Source organism: Molothrus aeneus, chromosome 12 (assembly GCF_037042795.1).
Source record: "Molothrus aeneus isolate 106 chromosome 12, BPBGC_Maene_1.0, whole genome shotgun sequence".
NCBI lineage: Eukaryota > Metazoa > Chordata > Aves > Passeriformes > Icteridae > Molothrus > Molothrus aeneus.
Window position 1 is genome coordinate 5,731,068 of NC_089657.1, and position 14,575 is coordinate 5,745,642.

General features: G+C 48.8%; 1 protein-coding gene across 2 annotated transcripts in view; it reads right to left on the bottom strand.

Moving 5' to 3' along the window:
• LOC136561727 (monocarboxylate transporter 2-like) overlaps positions 1-13,411 on the bottom strand; it is a 33,149-nt gene extending 19,738 nt beyond the window's left edge. The window contains exon 1 of one of the 2 annotated variants that reach the window (XM_066558165.1): positions 13,195-13,411. In XM_066558165.1, the coding sequence (XP_066414262.1) occupies positions 13,195-13,411 (217 nt within the window). Of the gene's footprint in view, positions 1-2,473; positions 2,691-13,194 lie in introns of those variants that run through there. The other variant, XM_066558164.1, reaches the window with a different exon arrangement.
• Positions 13,412-14,575: the final 1,164 nt, after the last annotated feature.

Here is a 14,575-nt window from a genome sequence, read left to right on the forward strand (position 1 = left end):
AGCATCAGCACACACAGCCTGTGGCCCTTCTGCCTCACTGGGCAGAGGAAGGGAAGGGATGGACAAGCTGTGGCAGTAATCATCTGCTTTGGTAGCTCTGTTAGCTGCTCAGGAGTACGTTGAAATCTTGGCTTTTTTAGAATTTCTTATTTTGGAAAGATTAGCAAAAATGTTTTCTGTTTTTTCAGCAGAGCAAATCAAGCCTTGCATGCCCACAGTTCCAACAGGCACTGCCACAGAGCAAAGCCTGGGGAGCTGCCCTTTAATGAGGATTTCCAAATCACTGGAGTCATGCATTAGCTACACCCACTGTGGTGTTAAATGCCCAGTCAGTCAAAGCAGAGTGTTAAACACACTCTTGGGCACTCCTGTTTCATTGCTCCATGCTCCAGCAGCTCCCACCATGCCCTGTCTGCAGCCCCTGAGGCACCCAGCACCCCACCAGGGGCACAGGGAGCATCCCAAGCACCCAGAGCACAGGAGGGGAGGCTGGCAACTGGACACTGAGCAGCTGCAAGCAAGAGATTGTACAAAGAGATTGGAGGATTTTTTACTAACAAAACAGGATGGGATGCTGGGATACATTCCTTGAGCTTTTATTGCAGCATCAGCTGCACTACGTGGTTGAGACAATAGAAAGATGACAAAAGCTCGTGTACAACCAGCAGCAGCCAAAGATTTCTTTGTTACAGAGCATTTTAAAAACTTTCCAGCCAATAGCATATTGCTAAAGCTTACAAACAATTGTTGTGGCCAACCACTAAAAGCACACATACACCTGCTGCACACAATGCTTCCCTGTATGCCTTCTATCAACAATATACAATACACTATTATTAAGCTTAAAACTTCTTGCTAAGCATATTTTTGTACAGTCTTAAGGTCTATCTTAACCAAACCTAAAGCTCAAGCTATTGTTTCATGTCCTTGCTTGCTGTACTATTGCAACTTTTTTCTACTTTCAGACTTTGCAGCTGCAGCTAGTTCTATGTTTTCTGTTCTTTCTGTTTCTAAAACCTACTTTTACAGCTTTCTAGAAATCATCTGAGCTTTACTATTTCCCTCAACAGTCACCTGCAATTCAGCTGTATCATCCCCCACATCATTCATCAGGGAGAGTGAAGTTAAAGCTCCTGCAAAAAGGCAGGAGATGCTCAGTTAATCAGGATAAAAGTCCACTGCAACATCCCAGGTACAGAGCACACAGCACTGACCTGGAACACTTGGAGAGACAGAGAAGAAGGTGGGTTGGAAAATGAGCAGCTGGAAGGGGGCAGAGGGGACCAGAGCAGCATTTCACCTGCTCCAGCACCTTGTTGGCCATGAGCTGAGCCCCAAGAGGCTCAGGCTCCCCATCCAAATCCCTGTGAGCAACTTGGGGTGCTGCCAGGTGCAGGGTGGATGTTCCTCACTTGGTCATGGTCAGTCACAGAGAATCTCTTCCACACCAGGGGAGGGGACAACATTTTTTCATTGGAACACAAAGCAGAGCTGCCAACAGCTCACAGAGGCATCCAGGGAGCCCACAGGTAAATGCCTTGGCACATTTATTGCAGTGTAATGGGACAGCCAATGGGACAACAGCACTGGCACAAGCAGGGGATTTCTCTCTCTAAACCACTGCTTGGGTTCTGCCCTCCAAGTGCTCCATTTGTGGGTTCTTGTGTGGGAACTAATATAGGAACTAATATAGGAACTTTGGAACTATAGGAACTTTGCAGAGCTCATCTCTGTAGGACCAAGTCTGGGTTACAACAGAGTGGATTACAATAGGTTCTGACTCAAGCCTCACTTCTACCCTACAAACTTATACAAAGCAACTTTTATTTTCATTAGCAACTGTGTTGTTCAAGAAGCACTACAGTGCATTATTAAGGGAAAAATAAAACCACCTTTGTAAAAACAAAGATTATTCTCAGAATTTCTTTAATCGACAGGATAAATATTGATGAAGCTTCCTGCAATTGCAGTGTGGTTCCTGTCCACCTCCAGCTGAAGATTTAATCAAGGGCAGCCCATGTATTTCATTCAGTCATGAAAGTGATATTGAAATCATAAAAAAGAGCAGAGTTACAAGCACTGCTTTACAACTCCTAGGAATGACTGGCCATTTCATTGCTGTCATTATCAGCTGCCACAATAAACAAGCAGCTACTTAATTTATTATTCTACTCCACACTCAGCCCTGGCTGAAACCCAGACCTAGTTATTTCACACCAGCCTGTTCTCAGGGCTTTTTCCCCCATGCCCATAGAAAGTTTTCACAGGTAATCTTCTGATTTCTGGGCAGGAGCCCCCCAGGCTCCACATATGACATGTCTGCCTAAACAAACATTTAGAAACACGATCAGAAAGTGAATCTGTGGATGGTGGCCATACCGATGGACACTTGGTTGCTCTGCTCTGGCCCAGAGTGGGGGTTTCTGGCTGCTCTTACAGCCCCGTGCCCGGGGGCTGGTGCAGGAGCACTCACCTGCACCGTAGGTCGTGGCCAGCATGATGGAGGAGACCCAGGCGATCTCGCTATAGGACGTGCCAAAGAAATCCTGGATTTCTTTGAAGAAGATGGCCAAGCCTTTGGGGAAGGCATAGGCGAAGCCGATGGAAACGAAGGCGCCGAAAACAACCACCCATCCCCAGCCGCCGTCCGGCGGGCCGGGAACACGCCCGGCCTCAGCAGGGGCCGGCATGGCCGGGGGATGGCTCCGGGGAGCCCTGCAACAGAGGGGCAGGAGTGGGGTCAGACCCGGGATGCTGCTCCTTTGGACCCTCAGTCCTGGGATGCTGCTCCTTTGGACCCTCAGTCCTGGGGTGCTGCTCCTTTGGACCCTCAGTCCTGGGATGCTGCTCCCCAAACCGCCCAGTCCTGAGATTCTGCTCCTCTGGACCCCCCCCAGTCCCCGGATGCTGCTGCCCTGGAACCCCAGTCCCAGGATGCCGCTCCTTTGGACCCTCAGTCCTGAGATTCTGCTCCCCTGGTCCCCCAGTCCTGAAACCTGGACCCCCAGTCCCAGGATGCTGCTCCTTTGGACCCTCAGTCCTGAGATTCTGCTCCCCTGGACCCCCAGTCCTGAAACCCTGGACCTGCAGTCCCGGGATTCTGCTCCCCTGGACCCCTCAGTCCCAGGATGCTGCTCCCCTGGATCCCCAGTCCCTGGATGCTGCTCCCCTGGACCCCCAGTCTCAGGATTCTACTTCTCCAGACCTCAGCCCTGTGGTATTCCTCCCTAGACCCCCAGCCCGGGACGCTGCTCCCCCCGAGCCCCCCTGCCCTGCCGCACACACCTCGGCCCAGGTGAGTCCCTTGTGCTGTGCCGCCCCCGAGCCGCTGGGGCCGCGCCGGGGGAGCGGGACGGGGCAGGAATGCCACGTGTACCGGGGGAGAACCACCAAGAGCGGCTGCAACCCGCTGCTCCGCCCCGCCCCGGTGCCTGCCGAGCCCCGGGACACTGCCGGGACACTGCCGGGACACTGCCGGGACACTGCCGGGACACTGCTGGGACACTGATGGGACAATGCTGGGACACTTCCGGGACAATGCTGGGACACTGCTGCGACAATGGTGGGACACTGCCGGGACAGTGCTGGGACAATGGTGGGACAATGCTGGGACAGTGCTGGGACAATGGTGGGACACTGCTGGTACACTGCTGGGACACTGATGGGACAATGCTGGGACACTGCTGGGACACTGCTGGGACACTGCCGGGACACTGCTGGGACACTGATGGGACAATGCTGGGACAATGGTGGGACACTGCTGGGACACTGCTGGGACAATGGTGGGACACTGCTGGGACACTGCCGGGACACTGCTGGGACACTGCTGGGACACTGCCGGGACACTGCTGGGACACTGTTGCGACAATGGTGGGACACTGCCGGGACAATGGTGGGACACTGCTGGGACACTGCTGGGACACTGATGGGACACTGCCAGGACAATGCTGGGACAATGCCGGGACAATGCCGGGACACTGCTGGGACACTGCTGGGACACTGATGGGACAATGGTGGGACACTGCTGGGACAATGGTGGGACACTGCCGGGACACTGCCGGGACACTGCTGGGACAATGGTGGGACACTGATGGGACAGTGCTGGGACACTGCTGGGACAATGGTGGGACACTGCTGGGACACCGATGGGACACTGCTGGGACAATGGTGGGACACTGCTGGGACACTGCCGGGACACTGCTGGGACAATGGTGGGACACTGATGGGACAGTGCTGGGACACTGCTGGTGCAATGGTGGGACACTGCTGGGACACTGCCGGGACACTGCTGGGACGCGGGGCCCGCGGGCGGGCCGGACCCAGCTGCGGAGCGCGGCTCTGCCCGGACCGCTCCGCTCCTGGCGGGACCGGCTCAAACCCCTGGGCTGTCACATCCCTCGCTCCAGCTGCCTGTGCCCTCGCCTTTCTTCGCCCCCAGCCAAGGCAGCAGCACCCCTGACCCCGCGGGTGTTAATTAAACCACCTTCAGTTACTTAAATGCAAATTGTTCTTTTTTACTTCCCTGTGTTTGCACCTGCATCCCTCCTCTTTTCTCAGTCTCAGCTCTTTTCTCCTCCATACCAAGTTGTCTGCTGCTCTCCTGCCCCTGGACCACATGATCGTTATAAAAGAAAAAGGAGAGTGATTTTTTACACTCCTGGCCCTGGACCACATCATTGTTATAAAAAAAAGGAGAGTGATTCTTTACACAGGTAGATGCTGATTGGACAAGAGGGAACAGATTTAAGCTGCAAGAGATTTAGATTAGATCTTGGGAGAAAATTCTTCACTGTGGGTGTGACAGGGCATTGGCACAGGTTGCCCAGAGAAGCTGCCTCATCCCTGGAAGTGCTCAAGGACAGGTTGGACAGGGCTTGGAGTAACCTGGGACAGGGGAAGGTAGCAGGGGGGTTAGAACGGGATGGGATCTAAGGTCCCTTCCAATCCAATTCAGAATTCTGTGGTTCTGTGATCATTGCAGACTTCTGCCCCCCCGTTCATGCTCACCAGTTTCCTGTGTATTCTAGTTTTCACATGGGGCTCTGCTTGGGAAAACATTAAGCAGTGTTTGCTCTGGCTGGGAAGGTGCAGTTTCACCACAGACCTTTTATCTTTCTCAACCTTGCCTCCCCCTGGCTTAGCTAACAGCCCTGTGTGTGTCCCATTTTTCTACTTGCACCACAAAGCAACTGAGAGGGGGAAAAAATCAGGGCCTTGCTCTGCAGTTTACCTGGCACAGTTAATCTGGAGCTTTGAAATATCCTCATGACACAACTGTAAGATGTTTTACTACTGCCATTTCTTTCTTCCTATAAAACTGAGTAAACTCAAAATGACCAGAAACCTTTACTCTCACAGTGTGATGACTTGGGGAGTTTCATTTTGGTACAGCCCTGACCCACTTCATGGGCTGTGAGGATACCAGCATTCAGTTGTTTCAGTGTTCTGTTAAAAATCAAAAATAAGGCCAAAATGGAATAAACACACCTAAGATTGAGCCTGGCATATCCTCAGCAGGATCAGGGAAGGTGGGAGGACGGATGGAAAGCCCAGGGAGCAAGGAATGAAGAAGAAAGTACAACTTCAGCCATGGAAGCTGCAACAATTCTCAGCTGGAAGATGAGAATTTCCTTCTCCAGAACTACTAAATTGTGGGTCATGCTAAAGAATGGCCCCTGCAGCCAACCCAGCAGGGCACCTCTGGGTAAACTTTCACACAAACTCGTGGCAAACTCAGAACTGGAGCAGGACAGCAGCTGCAGCAGGTGATATTGGGGGCAAACAAATGATTTCTAAAGATGTTAAGTGTGGTGTTTGCACTGCTGCTGCTGCTGCTGCTCTGAAGAGAAGCTCACAAGCAAAGCAGAGCAGCCCCAGGGCAGAGGGTGGCAGTGACACTGGAGATCCTGGGCTCCAAGGTCAAAAAGGACTTCCTGGGAATTCGGGGGCCTTGGGCTCATCTCAGAGCAGCTGTGCCAGTGCTCCCCCTCCATGTGGGGAGCACAGGCTCTCCCCTGGGACCAGGCTCTGCTTTCTCATCCACTGACAGCAGACACTTCCTGGAGGGCAGGTTTTTTAATTTGCTGGCAAGCAGCAACAAAATTGATTAAAATTGCAAAACACCTTTCCAAATGACTCGTTTCCCTATCACAGTATTCCATGTAAATAAGTGCCTGCTATTGTAATTCCCAGTGCTCCAGAGCTGCTCAAAGAAGAGGGGCGTGCAGGAGCAAAGCAGAATCTGAAACCCTTCCTCTCCCCCCATCTTCCAATCTTCACAAAGCTTTCTGTGACAGTTCCCAGGTCAGGATTTTCTAATCAAATGAACTAATGACCTTTACTTATTGAAGCCCAATGTTTGATGGACAAAATTTAAAATTACAGAACCACCGAATGGCTTGGGAGGACAGGGAGCATCCCCCTGGCATGGGCAGGGACACCCTCCAGCACACCAGGTTGTTCCAAGCCCCATCCAACCCGGCCTTGAACATTTCCAGAGATGGGGCAGCCACAGTTTCCCTGGGCAACCTGTGCCAGGGCCTCAGTTCACTTTACCCATATAGTGGAGCACTTAACTCCCCCCAAAAAAAGTGACAAGTGAGGAACAACTTGAGTGGTTTTTCTTGTCTTGGAAAAAGAAAATAAAAAAAAACAGGGTCAGGGGAAAACCTCTGGGCCCCCTCGAGAATCAAAACTATTTCTGTTTATTTTCAGTGAATGACTTTGGGACTTGGAAATAATTATATTCAAAGCCTTTTATGCAAAGCAGTTTATAGCAGCCAAAGGTAAGAGCTACAACTCTATAACTCCAACAGAGTTTTTCCTTCATTGAGTCTTTGGAAGTCAATTAAAGCCTTTAGAAATTGCTTCCACATTACATAAAAAAATCCATACCTAGCTCTGCTGCTTGAAAACAGCATCTGGTAAATGCCAGAAGAGGTACCTCTGCACTTCTTTAAAGGGCCTTTAATGGCACACCCCATTCCTTAAACCTGCTCTATTGTCATGTTCCATTTGCTCATAAAATGCAGCAGCAGTGAAATCCAATCCACAGCCAGTTAAAATGGCTGAATTAATGGACGAGAATATAGACAGCAATTTTCTGTAAAACCAAAGGGCTGGACCCATGTGATACCATCACTGGAAGATGAGAATTCCCTTCTCCAGAAGGGAATGGCTCCTAAATTGGGTGTCATTCTAAAGAATATCCCCTGCATTTGCCTTGTGTGACCTGTCCTAGGAGAGAGACATCCCAGTCCTCAAAAAATAGGCCCATTTATTTGTGTTCCTAATAAAAGTCTTAACTTTTTCCAAGGGATCAATCCATACAGATACAGAGTAATTCTTGAGAGTAGATTTCAAGTCACCAAAATTCTTGGCTCTGGACTCCAACCAGACATCACCATAAAATGCGAGCTGGGGGACAAAGCATCGCTTCCCTTCCCAGGAGCACAGAATTATTACCCTTGTACCTTGTGTTCTCCCCACCTGAGCATGACCAGGCTGATAAAACACATTCCTCTGTGTTTAGCCACAAGATTCCAGCACTAATATTTCCATGCCTTGGTTTTTAATTAAGGGGAACCTAACTCTGGCTGGTGCCTCCTGGGGCACTGAGCAGCAGGAGGGGTGCAGGCAGCACCCAACCAACACGTTCCAACAGGAATCTGTTGGTCAAACATGGTCAGCTCACATCCCCTGACATCTCCTTGGCTGTTTGGGAGGAGGGGAACCTTTAATTTCCATGCAGTCTCTTTGCTGCTGTGTGAGATGTTCTGCTGCAGGCAGAGCCACCAGCCCCTCATCCCCTGCTCCTGGTGGTGGGGTGACACTGCACAGAGCCAAGTGACATCAGCTGGCACCAAAACCACCTGGGGCACTGGCAGAGCCTCCTGGCTTTGTTTTTCACTGAGTAATATGTTTTACAAGGGAGTCAAGGAGAGGCCACAATAGAAAGTTGTGAAATATCAAACTTGCTTTTTGCTAAACCCCAATATTAGTAACATGAAGTGCAGATAGTAGAGGGATTCATGACATGAAATATTTTTTTCCAGAGCCAGGAAACCCCTCAGACAGCCCCAGCCCTGTGTCTGTGCCATCAAACCAGCTAGGTGCATGAAGCATAACTGCAGGATGTGCTGCTTTCCTGGAGAAAACAGAATAAACCAAGCAATAACATCATTTCTTCTGTTTTTCCCTTGTTGCAGGAGTTTAATCAGCAGGTCAAACTAAAACATTCTTTGTTGGTAAAAAGATGGTGACAATTAATCTAGGTCTAATAACTGGAATGCTTTCACTGGGAATTAAAACAAATTATTCCTTTGCTATTGCATCTTTGTCTCATTTACATTTTAATCCCAGAAGGATCTTCCTCTGTTATATTTGGAAAAGGACTGCACAGAAAGGGAAAAACAACATGGTTGAAGTACTCAGAGATGCATCGAGAATTTAGCTACAAACTTTTATGGCAAAAGTCTGGTTATGCCAAGTCCTAACTGGCTGAAGATGAGGAGAAATACTGTGTTTTCTCCAAACACTGCTGAATGCAGAGCCTGAAGGCATTTCAGATCGTGCACACAAAGACAGACAAACAAACAGCTGGGGCAGGAGGTTGTGTTGAAGGTGCAATTACACATTAGCCAGAGCAGAGCAGGTCACTCTTTCTTTGTACTGAAAATAAAGGGGACTCCACTGGTGACAGAGGGAAACCTCTGCCTCCCCCACCCTGTGCCTCTCCAGGTCCAGACTCAAGCCTTGTCCTTGCTGTGAGGTTTTAGCACAAGATAAGGAGTCCATACATTTTTGCTCAAGGTTAACACTTAATGAATAAAGACTCAGTGTGCCAAAGTAAAACCAGTGTGGTATCCCACCTTGTCCCAGCCTGCCTTGCCCACCTAGCCTGCCTGTCATTTCTGGTGGAAGTATTTTTGTGAGGGTTTCCTTCCTCCCTTCAGTGAAAAAGAACCAGGTTAGCAAAGATCTGCAGCTTAGACAGCCAAAACAAATCTGGTGAATTGTGGCATATCCAACCCCTCCACCAGCACCACATCCAAGGCATGGCCCTGAGCAGCTGTGGCACATCTGGCTGCAGAAAACCACTGCTGTCTCCAGCCCACCTCCAGCAAACTCCCAAGGAGCTGTCAGCAGGGCAGAAAAAGCATCAGCTGCCTCAAGGCTGCCTGAATAACTCTTCACCCAGCTGGAGAGTTTTAGATCTCATTAAAGCCTCATGGTGTTTGAGAGAGCAGAGATGTTGCAGGATCACCCTGCAGAGTGAGCCCCGCTGCAGAGCAGCAGAACCCTGGAACTGCACAATGCTGACTGAGCCTGAATTGAGGGTCATGACCTGGGGACAGGGGGAGGTCACAGCAGTTTCCAAGTAGTCTCTGGAACACCACTGTTTGCAGATCATAGTACTCCTAGTCATTACATAATCCAGGTATTCTCCAAAAAAAAAATTAACCCCACCTCACCCAAGTTTTAAGATGATGGAAGGATAGTCAATTGTAAGTACAGAAAAATATCATAATGAGGCAGCTGGGGCTTTGGTGTGGGTTTTGGTTCCTCACCAAATAAAATTGTGATTGTAACTCCACAAGGGTGTCCCCTCCTGACATGAGCTTCCCCAAGAAATCTCTCTCTAGGACTGCAGTGTTCTGGGAGCAGGAGCTGCTGTTTGCTGCATGCATTTAGGACACCTTTGATCTGCTCCAAGGAAAGGCATGGTGTGAGCAGCAGCTCCTCACAGTGCTGGTCACCAGTGAGCTCTGGGCAGTGTAGGAGAGCAGGTGGGAGGCAGGAGAACAGGACCAAGCCTGCAGCTCCTTGGAACAAAACCAGCTCCTCCTGATGGGGTGGAGGAAAGCCAGGAAGCTCCTCATTACCCTTCAAATTCAGTAAAACACTGGGATATGGAAACAAGAGACAGAAACAAACCTGGGAGGAGCTGAGTGCAGACACCACAGGGTGCAGAGAGCTGTTTGTAAAACCCCTGTGCCCTTAACAGAGGGTGGTGCAACTCTCAGGATTGCTGGGGGTGAACTCAGCAGGCTCCTGGCTCTGAACTCTCTGTGCTGCTCTGCCCCTCTGGCTGCCCATTGTCCAGCAGATTGGACACAGTGCTTTAGCATTAACTTTCAAGGTCTCACACAGAGAGTTCCTAAGGAACTTGCTGAGCTTCTGACATTGTACATCCCTGTTACCCCACAAGGACAAAACCAGGAGACTTTTTGGTCCAAGTGCAGTGTTTACTCAAGCCTGCTGTAATCCCAGGCTTACAGACTGACCTTCCCCAGAGCTCCCTGAGTTGCACAGAAATGATTCCCTGTAAGATGTGCTTCAAAGAGGCACCTATTGCCTAGGTAAGGTTCACAGGGCACTCCATTGCTTCCCATTCCTGAAGACCATTGGGGAAGCCCCCTTTCCTAAAATGATTGAGGCTGAAATTTGCCAGGCTTCTAGTGCTACAGTTCAGCAGGTCAAACTCAGCAGCTGAGAAATGAAATCCTGGCTCCACTAAAGGTGATGGCAAGATGCCTGATGACTTCAGTGCAGCCCAGAAAATTATATTAAATGTTTCTTGAAGCTTTTTTTTTTCTATTTACTCTAGTGCAGGGTGTCCTAAACAACTGTTTTATATACAGATAGCTGCAGCTTTTCTGTATATAATGCTGTAAAATAAAAGCTGGGGTTTGAAGGGATCCCCTGCATTCCTCCAACCACTCTGGGTAGGTTTTGTTGGTGCTTTCCTCCTTCCCCACCCACAGCATGCAGCTTCACTGGATGCTACAGAATTGCTGTAGACTTATGTTGCTATAGCTGAAAGGAAGATCAAATTGAGTATTCAATTACTTATGCACTCAAAGGTATTTATTCCCTGAGATGAAAGTCCTAAATCTGTTATTATTGCCATTCCCTCTTCTATTACTATTAGCATTCTGCTGCTTTCAGATCTATGGAGATGTCAACACCAGTTACTGGCAGCAAAACTGAAAGATGAGAACATGACAGGGAAATGTTTAGAATTATGAATCATGCTCAAAAACAGATGAGACACTTGATCTCCCTTAATTCTAGAAGAGTACACAGGGATTTTTCCTCAGATTTATGTTTTTCCATTATCTATTTCAGATGCTGCAGGGATTTAAAAGCTGAGTGAGGTGAAGAGCAGCAGGTACTGTCTGGGGGACAAACCCCAGAGAGGAAAGGTGCTCTTGGAGCAATGAACACAGGGGTTTGTGACAGGGACAGGACCCCCCTACCAGCACTGAGTTCTTGGCCCAAAGTCTGAGTGAATATAAATGCAGTGCTGAAAAGGAAAACTCGACTTTCTTCACAGCATCTCACATTTTCCTGCTTGTGCTGCACCCTCCTGTTGTTACAGGTGGCATCTGGGGAAGTCAGGCACTTGCACACACAGCTCTAGTTTATAATAACAGCTCTGCAGCAAGATGGTGTCAGAAAAGTGTATTTAAAGATGGGAAGATCAGTGATGAAAGCCACAAATCTGATACTGCAATGGCTTCTTCCCCCACCAATACCACAGCCAGCATTTCCCTTGCTGTCCTCTCCTCTGTTTCCAGCCAGATATCAAGAGCTCTCACTCAGGGAATGTGGAGAATAAAAAACCAGAAATCCCCACCACTCTGAGACATGTGCAGTGTCTGGTGCTCAGTTTCAGACCTGCAGCTTCCAGAGGGCCCTGAACAGCCACCCTAAGGAAATGACCCCTCTAAATGAATCTCTCTGGAGTCTCTCACTCTGCCTCTGTCAGCCCTTCCCAGCTCCTGACACAAAACCACCGGAGCCAAACCGCAGCCAGAGGATCCACAGCCATTGTTTCAAGGGGAAATCAGTGTTCAGTGGAGCTGCTGATTTATTCCCCCTGGAGGTGAACCCTTCTGTCCATCTGCAGCAGAGAGCACAGCCCAAAGAGCCCAGGGAATCTGCCTCACTGACAGTCTGATCCACTCCAGCCACACCTGAGGAGGCTCTTTCATCCCTCACACCCCTCTGGTCACACACATCTCCTTTCACCTTAATCCATCCCACACCAGCTCCTTTTTTATTGCCATGTAAAACCAGTTCCTAAAGCCCACAAGAGTGTGAGCCTTCTGTCCCCAGTGTGTACCCCTGATCTTTGCAATGAGTGACCCAGGAAGCCTCCAAAGCACCCAGTCCTGAAGGTGAGAGGGTACCAAGAAGATCCCTCCATGTACAAATTGCTTTGTAATAGTCTTCCCCAAAGAACATCAGAGACTTTTTTTTTGGGAGAATACAGGTTTGGGTAGGTATGAGGTCACTCACACTCGGGCAGCTATTCTTGTGTTCTTAAGTGTTAATCCTTTTACCTTTCACCCTTGCAAAACCAGCTGAGAACCAGCAGGATCTGCTACGAGCCCAGCAATGACTGCCAGCAGCTGCACCTCACAGGCACCAGCAGCCTGAACAAGGTGCTCTCTACTGACCATTAACAGCAAGATAAACCAGCTGCTCAGATCAAAGTGGCAGTCTGATAACCTGGAGACATCCCTCAGGGAACACCCATTTGATGATTTCATTATGAGGACAGCAGATATCTTCCCACAACAGCAACTTTTGCAGCCAAGGTACAGGTACCCAGTGAACATTTTAATCTGAAGAAACCAGTGAATGTGGGTTTTTTTAAGATTCTACAGAGAAAAGTCTAAAACATCATCCTTGCTTATTTGAAGCAAGATTTTAGCAACAGATTTAGGGAAATACTTCAATGCTGTCTCAAGGTATACATGCATATATTCCATATCTCATATCTGTACATCAGCAAAACTTTGGGGTTGAGTTTCAGTGGCTTCTCTGCAATCATGAGTACAAGCCACACATTTTTGTTTCAAAAGGAAAGACAAGAATAGGAGCAGAACAAAAGACTAAGTATACTGAAATAACTGCCCAGACTCAAATAATTCCAAGCCTCTACTCACCCACGCATAGCAAGATTTCTGATGAAATAATAATTGATGGCTTCATATATGTTGGCAATAAAAAACTCAGCACTACTGGTTTTCTCAGTTTTTCCAATATGTATCATCAGAAAACAGAAAGCCAGGCTTAGAGTTAGCACTTTCAGGAACTTTCTCAAAGAAATGCATTCTCCCCTTTGGGTGCAGAGCTCAGATCTTCTCTTTCCAAAGGAAGATCCAGCCTTGCTTCACTTACCTCCTCCATAGGTGGTAGCACACATGATGGATGTTGTCCAGGCAATCTGGCTGTAGGAGATGTTGAAGAAAGCCTGGATCTCTTTAAAGTAGATTGTGAAAGCTTTGGGGAAGGTAAATGCAAACCCAATTGAGATGGAGGCTCCAAACACCACGGCCCAGCCCCATCCTCCATCGGGGGGGACATAGCCCAGGTCTGACAGGACTGGAGGAGACATGGTCAGGGCAGATTCCAGAGCAAACCCTGCTTCCCAGTGTCCTGCAGAGCAGAGGAGATGTGTGTTGTACAGAATGTTCATAACATATGGTCAGGAATCATTTTAAAGCAAATTAAAACGATTTAGAGGTACAGAGAATCACCCACACTTGAAGCCTTAATCCTTTTGCTGCCTTTTAACAGTTGTACTGTTCAATTCTAGCACAACCAAGATCCTCCTTCCCTCTGCAATAACCCTGTCCAGCTCTTCCACCTGCATTTTAAATGCATACCCTCAAAATACTCCCATGGCCTCCATGCCCAGGAGCAGAGCTCAGTCCCAGGTGAAGTCAGTGCCTCCACTTTGTGCTCTCTGCCACATCCAGCCTGTGGCTCTGTGTCCCACCTTGGGAGATGGCTTCTGGAGGTTACTCCTGCCACAGTCCCTCAGGAGAGAACCCAGTGCTGTGGCTGTACCTTTTTCAGGGTGAATTCTTCATTTTGTGCTTTTCAGGTGTGGGTGGGAGTCCTTATGATTTCAGGTGATTCCGGCTCAAAAGAACAATCCTCATGATGTAAGCAGCAGATGAGCAGCCCCACAGTGGGCCCAGCTCCCCTGTTCTGCAGGGGGACAGGGCTCTTCTGGCTGTTGCTTCCCTCAAACCAACAACCAAACTGAGAAAACGCTTGCAAAGGGGCTGAGGTGCCTTCCTACTTATGGGCAGCAATTCCACTCGTGCCTGATGCCTGCCAGGTTACCAGATTATGCTCAGGAACAGCACAGATCAAAGAGGGCATTCACTCATTTGCATTCTTCCCATTTTCCCTGGTCATTAAAATAAAATGAGGATAAAAAGAAAAAGAAATAAAACACGCATGTCTTTTCTGTGAATCTTTCAGATACGTCAGGGATGAGTTTTGGAATCCCTTTGCAAAATAGTTAGACCTCCATTGAAAACTTTGTCCTGTCCTGACAGACAATCACTGATTTTTGTTCTTGTCATAGACTCTATTCACTGTCTTTTTTTGCTACAGACCAAGACCATTCATCTGCATTTATTTTTAATTGAAGGAAATTTATGTAAGCCCATGTTCAGTGCTCTAGAGGCCCTCAAAGGGTAGGAGGTTACACTGGAAGGGGCTCACCACACACCTGCTCCATCCTCACCCTCATCCCTGGGCATCC